The sequence below is a fragment of the Heliconius melpomene genome, chromosome 13 (genome assembly GCF_056956725.1).
Source record: "Heliconius melpomene rosina isolate 202511_hmr_F chromosome 13, ASM5695672v1, whole genome shotgun sequence".
Lineage (NCBI taxonomy): Eukaryota > Metazoa > Arthropoda > Insecta > Lepidoptera > Nymphalidae > Heliconius > Heliconius melpomene.
Genome location: NC_140401.1, coordinates 18,473,672 through 18,482,753, shown reverse-complemented (window position 1 = coordinate 18,482,753; position 9,082 = coordinate 18,473,672). Strand labels below are relative to the sequence as shown.

Below are 9,082 nucleotides of genomic sequence, written 5' to 3'. Positions count from 1 at the left end.
GATTTCGGAATGAGGCGTGTGCGGCGGTGTCCCTTTGATAGGTTTATGTGTGCGTGCGTCGTCCTTAACAAATGGCGTTTTATTGTACAACGATAATTTTATTATTTATTTTGTTTGCAAAAATCATCACTTTTTCATTTTGGATTATTTTTTTAATTGTTTTTGTCAGCACCATAGTTTTAGCTACTCTATAGAGTAGGTTAAACTATGGTGCTGACAAAAATACTTTGTATATTTATATCAACTACATATTTATATCATATTTACTGGTATATATTTATAATTTATATCAACTCAGAATCCTTATTAACTCGCCTTATTTCGAGTATATATTCCTTCTCCTTGTTTCAGAATCACAGCCGTTAATTACCAAGATAATTAGTCATACCAGTCATACTTTAATAGCAACATTACCATTTGCCAAATGCAATAGAATGGCTAATACAATACTTTGCTGTTAAAATATATATACTTTTCTAAATAAGTAAAATCCTCAAATTTATAATATATTTTTTTATAAATAATAGTTTAGTGAATCGTGCTTTTACAGTTCATTATATTTTTCGTTTTTACTATTGTTAAGGGCAAAGGCAATACTTGACAAAACGTCAACATAATAATACGCTTTGAGGTTAGGCGTCGCATCATTTTGGTTTGGTTTTGTTTTTCTCGTATTATGTAGTGTTGATAGTGTAAAATGAGTTCGCCGATTAAGGACACCGAGGAACCGTCATCCAGCCACGATGAGGGCGCAGGCAGCTCCAGTGGCGGGGGTGGCGGAGGTGATGCAGCTAGCCAGCGACCGCCCGCTAAGCGGCATATTACACCAGTTATCGAAATATCTGATACAGAAAGTGACGACTCGGACGTTTGTGCTGTTAACTCATACCAAGCATCCGCCGATGAAGTGAAAAGAATTCGACGAGGTTACATTGCTTTTAATGTTTACTACAAACATTTGAGTTTAGTTTGCGCGGGAAATTCATATTGCTTGAAATCTTCAATTAGGACTTAGAATTGCTTTGTTTAGAAATTATAGATTTTTTAAAGTTAACATCTAAAAATAACTTAAATTTTGAATAATTACAGAATATTCTTCATCGTCTTCATCATCAGACTACAGTTCTGACTCAGAGTCCCCCTGGGAGGATGACTCGGTTGTGATAGATGACAAAGTGACAGGCAAGGCTGTTAGAGCACAGCTCAACACTAGAGCTAATAGGATGGATGATCCTAGGTTACATTCAGCTTTAAAGGTAAATTTATCTTATCTAAAAAAATATATATTTAGATTATTTTTCACACATTTTCTCATATTGCATTTTGTTCCCACTTTATATACAATTTTAGACATATTGCATATTGTTGTTGGGACTCAATTATGTGCTTTATCTTTATCTGAGAAGGGAAGTGAAAATAATTTAAACATAATATTTCCACTGAGTGGGAAATAACCTAAAACCATCATGTTTACAGTCCAACCCTGTCCAATATTGATCTATGAAGGCCCCATTAAGAATTTCTTATTAACATTTTCTTAAGTTATTGTACATTTATCATTGCATTATACATAACTACAATTATATGTGTAAAACAAAATTTTATAATTTTCATACAGTCACAAGAAGTAATAGACAAAGTAAAATCATGCTGGAGTGAAGAAAAGGATCATTCAAGTGAAGAAGTGACTTTGACCAGTATTCCCTTCAGGTTGTGTAGGTTACACGGGTTGCTGGATAATCCAGAAATAATAAATAATATAGTAGATGACATGAACACATTAGATTGGAATAGAAAGAAAATGGACCTCTATGAGTTTCATCAGACAACAGACTTAGCTAACTTGACTTGGCAACGTAGCATTAGGGGTATTTATGAACTATTGAAGACTGAAATTATGAGTTGGGTAAATATGCTTATAATCTAATAATGTATATTATTAAAGTTACAGTATGCAACATTACAATACATGCACATCTTTACAACTTTTTCTTGGTTTGAATGAAACTTATTTTGTTGCATAGCTATTAAGTATATGTGAGGGTGTAATACATTTTGAAGAATATTGCTCCTTTGGTAGAACCATAATTGACTGACATGAATGACAAGCATTTTATGATGTCTTTTTAAAGGATATAAAAATGTAGTTCTAATATTATTTTAGACAGTAGACAGTTATTTTTTTTTACTTTTTTTTTAGTCCTTTTGTTTGGAACACTCCACAATGTTCTCTCTGCATTTTTGCCCCAACTGACGATATATATATAACACACTTATGATCATTCCAGGTATCACAAGTAACAAATTTAGAATTAACAACAGTATCAGCATCATGTTCTCTGTACGGTCCGGGAGACCACCTCCTGGTGCATGATGACAGGCTTGGTGACAGACGGGTGGCCTTCATCCTCTACCTAGCACCATGGACCCCAAGGCCTCAGCCTCAGCAGGTTATACACAATGGGGCAGGGGATGGGGAGAATAATTTGGAGCAATTGAAGGTATTAGCAAACTCCATATTCAATTTTCGTCACATTAAAAACGCCAAAATACAATTGTTGTCACTTTTTAATGTATTTTTAAATTTTTTTTTTAGATTCGCGTTGTATCCCACACATAGTAGTGTAGGCAGAGGGAACCTGGAAACCTAGTAAAGATGTTGCGATTCACAATAATATACTTGTGTTTTCCACTTTCTGCTCAATTCTAGAGGCATTGTGTGTTGAGTGATAGAACCAATGATGTTTAATATTTGTAATATCTTTAATATTTTTATTTTGAGTAAAGTTGAATAATAATATCATGTAAATTAAATCTTTACTTATATAAAACATGCTATAAATAATAAATATTATGTATGTATTATGTATGTATTGTACGAAAGGCCTCGTCCACAAATTTCAAGTTGCTCAGCGTGCCATGGAGCGGGCTATGCTCGGTGTATCTCTTAAGGATTGAATCCAAAACGAGTAAATCCGGAGAAGAACCAGGGTTACCGACATAGCCCAAAGAATTGGTAAGCTGAAGTGGCAATGGGCAGGGCATATCTGTCGTAGAGCCGACGGCCGCTGGGGCAGACGTGTCTTAGTGTGGAGACCCCTTACGAAACGACCGGTGGGACGACCCCCTGCCAGATGAGTCGACGACATAAAGAGGTTGGCGGGAAGCGGATGGGTCCGAAAAGCTGAGAATCGAGTGTGGTGGCGAGAATTGGGGAAGGCCTACGTCCAACAGTGGACAAAAGATGGCTGTTGATGATGATGATGATGATGATTATATATGAAGTGTTATACATTTCAGGCAGGTGGTATTGAGACAGGTTGGCGTACACATATGGGCGGAGCCCTAGAGCTGTTTGCTTGCGAGGAGGGTGCTCCCGTAAAAGTGGCCCTGAAGGCCACACCTGCTAACAATATGTTTGCGTTTTTTGCAGTTGGACCGGAGTCTTTCCACCAGGTGAGGAGTAGTACTTTATTAGAGAAGACAAATTCTTTTAGATTCACGCTAAAGATATTCCTTTCTTCATTTTCCGCCCAATTTTCATAATATTGCTTATTGAGGGGCGGAAATCAACGCTTAACATGTCTTGTTACCAAAGTAAAGAAATAAAAATAATCCTGACTAAGAATTACACCTACGTTTATGTTGGGCCGCGACAAAGATATCCTATCGCAATCCTGAACATATTTTATGATAATGATGAAGTACATCAAACTTAATAAAAATTTTACTACTTCTCAATCATTTGTATAGAAAGTAAAATAAAAGAGTAATATATATGAATATGAAGATTATGTAAATAATTTTATTGTGCAGTACTAAAATATTACTAAAGCTGGGAAGGGCTACGGGCTCACTATCAACATCGGCTCAGTGTTATTTTACAAATAAAAATCGTAATAGTTTAAATATTGCGTCACTCAACACGCAATGCCTTCAGAAATGGGCGGAAAGTGTGGAACTACCCTCCTGTGTGCGATCCCTATTATATGAGCATACAGGTGGAGGAGGTGGTATCTCTGGAGCTGCCGCGGCTGTCCATCAACGGGTGGTTCCACGGGCCCGCCCCGGAGCCCCTGGACGCCCCCGTGGAGCTGCCACCCGCGCTGGCGCCGCACAAAGAAGCAGTGCTGCTGTCGTCGTGGCTGGAGGCCGCGTACTTGTCGGCGCGCGCGCGCGCGGCTCTGGCGGCGCACATGGGACGCGCCTCCGAGGCCGCGCTGCGCCGCCTGCTGGCGCCCGCGCGCATCGCCGCACTGCGCGCCGCGCTGCGTGACCCCGACGTGCAGTGGGAGGCCCGCGGGCCCGCGCAGCAGCGCCGCTACGTGCGCGTTGCGCCGCGCTGGCTGGCGGCGGGTGCGGGCGGCGGGGAGTTGGCGCATCCGGTACGCGCGCTGGCGCACGCGCTCAGCAGCGCCACGTGGCTGCGCATGCTGTGCGAGTGCACGGACCTCGCACTCACCGCCTACCGCCAGCTCGAGATACAGAAGTGGTCCGCCGGGGATTTTACGGTACGATACATTCTTTAAATCATTTAATACTATTTTATACACGATAGTTTAACTTGCAACATTAGTATGTAGGTAGGATACTCAGAGAGGTATATGGTTACAACTATTTCTAACATGACTATAGAACACAGTTAGCTACTTGTAATAACTATGTGATATTATATAATAGTAAATAATTATTACCACAGCTGTTGCCACCGCGTGCTTTCTATCAACAAGCCCGCCTGGAGACAGTGCTGTACATATGTGACACGGACGCCGTCGGGGGCTCCGGCGGGGGCTCCGGTGGCACAACACTATATATAGCTCCCGACGACGCTCAGGGCGAAGCCCTAGTGACTCTCCCGCGGGAACACAACACGCTGGGACTCGTGTACTGTGACGCGGGCGCCGCGTCCTTCACCAAGTACGTCAGCCGACTGGCCGTGCGTCCTGACGAACACTTTTATATCATTACTTGTACTTACTTCGAGTGACACACGTGTAGTGTTGTGAAATGCTGCTAAGCGTGTATAGTGATGGTGGTTGTTGCATAACAAGTTATTGTGTTGATATACTTTTACATATTTTTGTATTTGTATCTATTACTGTTAATATTTACGTAAGTGATTATTGAAGTGTAATGGTATCTATAATTGTATTTTGCTTAGCTAATTATTCAATTTTTCTGTATAGAAAATCTTATATATTTTTTATTTTTACCAACATACTATTTTTTTATCTATTATAATATGTATGTTATCTGCATTATGCTGAAAGAGGAGAGTTAGTAGAAGGTATAATAGAGTTGCCTTAATAGTATCTATAAATAAACATAGTTTCATATAAATTGTAGAAAAGTTACACAGAAATTGAATATCTGAAGAAACGAAATGTTTACTTAAGTTTGTATTCTTCGCTATTCTATCGAGGCAAAAGCGCGGCGTTGAATTCCGCCATCGAACACGCAATGTCTATAGAATTCGGCAGAAAGTGAGGCACGGAGTGTGTTAACAATAGGTACCATCTGCCTACCCTGCTGTGTGCGGGATATAACGTGAAGCTGAGTAGATTATTATTAAAAAGTGAAAGTAACAAAAATAGAATACTAAATACTCCTGATACAATGAATCAACAGATAAATTATCAGTACAATCTCAATAAGTAGCGTTTTATAAAAATACTGTCAGATTATTGGCAAAGTACAAGTGGTATAAGAAATATTAACATTTAAATTATTTTAATAAATTTCAATGGGAAACTTATTTTTTTTCTTTACATAAGCAGTGGGAACCTAGTGTTTGTTCTCTCTGTTCTCCACATATCTCTTAAATTTGGAGACATTACATGATAAGTGGTGGACAACTCAATGTCGTAATTTGTCTTGGTACCAGACTAACAAAATAATTATATACTGGCATAGTAAATTAGTACTACATCTTACTATTTCATTGATTGGTGTGTATAGAATGGAACCTTGGACAGACTTCATGATACTTATTACTTAGTGTAACCTAAAGAAACGTGGGGTTCTGAGGCCGCCTTAGAGCAACAGGACAACACGTTTGTAAACGCGACCGTTGTGGGTTCGATATCGAGGGAATCATTATGTTTACTTTTTTCTGTTTCCTCCTGGTTGAGGAAGCATTGTGTTTCAGCACTCAACTGTACTGTTTCGAAAAAATTGTATAAATAATAAACCTCTCGTGCGTCACAACGCACACTGTATTGAAGAGTGATTAGAAAATCATGTAATTATTTGTTAAATATATTGTATTTAAAGAATCCATTGAAAATCAAAATGATTAAAAACTAAGAACAGGATTGCTAGATTATACAAGACCCTGGAAGATGCCTTCACTTGACTTGTTTTGCAGCTTGTACGCTAGTAATGTATTTGGGACCTCTCTGTCGATACATCCTATCCTATACTATCCTATCATCTTATAAAAAATAGTCGCTTTTTGTGTCTGTCCGAACTTTCTAACTCTTCTTCTTCTAAACCACCCAACGGATTTTTATGCAGTTAGGTCGAGTATTTCTCAGGGAAGGTTTATATATAGTTTATTATTTGTACATTCTTATGTAAATTAACATAAATACGATAAATGTGTATAAAGTAGTACCTGTTGAGACACTTTCGCGCATGCGCTGCTTTAATAGTAAGTACTACATGAAAATAATGGTATTAATCCTTATCCTTTAAAATACTTCATTAATTTTCTACGTTAAACGAAGATAAATTTTGCTTTTTACACTATTTCGAAATTGCGAATAGTTTTAGAGAAAAACGCATTTAATTGTTGACACATCCCGCCGTTCATACATCAGCTGTATGTTACTCAAGTTTCACTTATCCCTTACTCTGAGCATATAAATAAGTATATTAGTTACGTTGGCCATTTAATGTAGATCAAAACTGTCTTTAACTGTCTTTACCCGCGACATTTTGCTTATACAAGCGCGTCCGCCGCGCCCGCCTGCCTTACACGCATCGGTGGTTCAGTCGTAGAATGCTCGCCTGCCACGCGGGCGGCCCGGGTCCGATTCCCGGCCGATGCATTCTAATTAATTTTCCTCACAGGCAGCCACGTAGTGCCTACCCAAACAGTGTCGCTGTTTTAACAGCATTAACCACAAGCTCGAAAAAAAGCCTCTGTAGCAAAGAAGATTTAGATGCGTTTCACATATTGAATAATTTCAGTTGAATGTATTATTTCAGCGCTATATATTTGGTTTCATATTTTTTGTAGTAGTTATTAGTAGGTAGGTTTTTGTTTATAATTTCTTCCGTTTAAAAATACTTAGTCATTTAACTATCTAAAAATAGTCATTTAAATATATTTTAATAAGTAATTGAAAAGATAAGTAGCACAGATTTAAAATTACGGTAGCTACTAAAAAATCCTTGCTGTGTAAAACAATTGGAAAATCCTTATTGAAACTACGAAAATGCGGGTTGCGGTTTAATTAATTTTCACATTATCTTAAGTGCTTTGCAAACATACATTATATGAATAATCCAGTAGTTAAAGCGGGCGAAGCCGCAAGAGGGTCGCTAGTTACTTATATATTACAGTATCACTTAACTTAAATTTACAAATAAATATTCTTTTTTTATTCATTGAGTTGTAGAAAACAAGTCCCGATAAAAAAATTCCTTAATAAAGAGACTTTATAGTAAATTTGTTATAAAATATGGATGATCATTAATATATTTATTTAAAACTAAATAATGTTACTCTACATAATTCACAATTTTTTCTTATAAGTGTTATACAATCTATGTCAGCAATTGTTGTGGGTTTGAACCAATACTAAGGAATGAAATGGAATGACGAAAACACATTTATCTTGCAAACAAATTAGTAATTCACTGTTATTTTAAACATAAAATTGAAACCTGTAAACATCAAATAAATCGAACATTAGATTCGCCTAATGATCGCTTTTAGAATTACAAACTTTTACAAAATTCTCCCTACAGATGCTAACAAAAAATATATAGTAAGTATAAACTTACTCTCTAAACTCTCATAAAAGAGTAGTCCCGTAATGCAATCTCTTATTGCAATAGTTAAGCTTGTCTTAAGTCGGAATATCTTAAAACCAACCTGCGACTTCATATATTATAATGATTACTAAGATATAGACAATACATGTACATTGTACATCATTATATTTATACAATAAGTATTTTTGCACGAAATGAATTTGCCCCACTTGAGTTGTAGTCTTGTAGTGTTTCATATTATTATATGAGTTAAAGATAATAATTTGTTTTAATATGTTCTATAGTAATCTTTAATACTGTCGCCCCCAAAGACAACAAATACTATTTACATTTGTACTATCATACGTTTGTAATTACTAGACGTCTCTGAGTGTACTAACACTAGGTTTCCTCTGCCTACCCTGCTGTGTGTTTTTTGGTATGCACTTCCAATTGTGTTCCTCTGAGGTCACTTTAATGATTTGCAACTATTTCTGTAATTTTGAAATGAATATGGTTTATGATGCGAAAGTGGCCTGGAGGTATTTCGTTGGCGGTCGACATTAATTTTGTACATATTGTAACAGTTCTTTAATAAATGAATTGAAAAATATTTAATTATTCATTTCTGTCTTATTCTTGAAGAATATACACGTACACACAGTGACATGTAAAAGGGTGCACACGTGTCCGATAGAGAGAGGTTGAGGAGAGTAGCGAGGGGTGCGGAGGATCATATACTGATATTAAACTTGTAATTACTTAATTGTCAGTTAATTCTGTGTATTAAATTAATAATCATGTAGTTCAAGCGTCCAGAGCCGCGGGCGGGCCGCTAGTAGACTAATAAATTTTTTTAAACATTTTTTAAAACATTAAAGATTTCGAACTTTTAATATTTAACGATAGATCATTTTACAATATAGTTGCTTGCACAGCAAATTAATGCTCATAACATTTTGTAGAGAGAACTCTAAAAGTCTTGGAATTTTTAGAGTAAAGTTCTCGGAGGATCTCAATTTGTTTGTTGTCTAACACAGTACAGAAGAGAGAGTGCAAGTAGACTCTGGTGACTGCAATCATGATCGGTCAAGTCGGG

At 37.1% G+C, this 9,082-nt stretch overlaps 1 protein-coding gene across 1 annotated transcript; it reads left to right on the top strand.

Moving 5' to 3' along the window:
- Positions 1 to 214: 214 nt before the first annotated feature.
- sud1 (Prolyl 3-hydroxylase sud1) lies at positions 215 to 8,606 on the top strand. Its single transcript, XM_085195709.1, has 8 exons — positions 215 to 269; positions 352 to 926; positions 1,090 to 1,256; positions 1,619 to 1,906; positions 2,289 to 2,501; positions 3,301 to 3,456; positions 4,002 to 4,511; positions 4,700 to 8,606. Exons 2-8 carry the CDS (start codon positions 698 to 700, stop codon positions 4,985 to 4,987), a joined length of 1,851 nt encoding a protein of 616 aa, XP_085051835.1. The 5' UTR covers positions 215 to 269; positions 352 to 697; the 3' UTR covers positions 4,988 to 8,606.
- Positions 8,607 to 9,082: the final 476 nt, after the last annotated feature.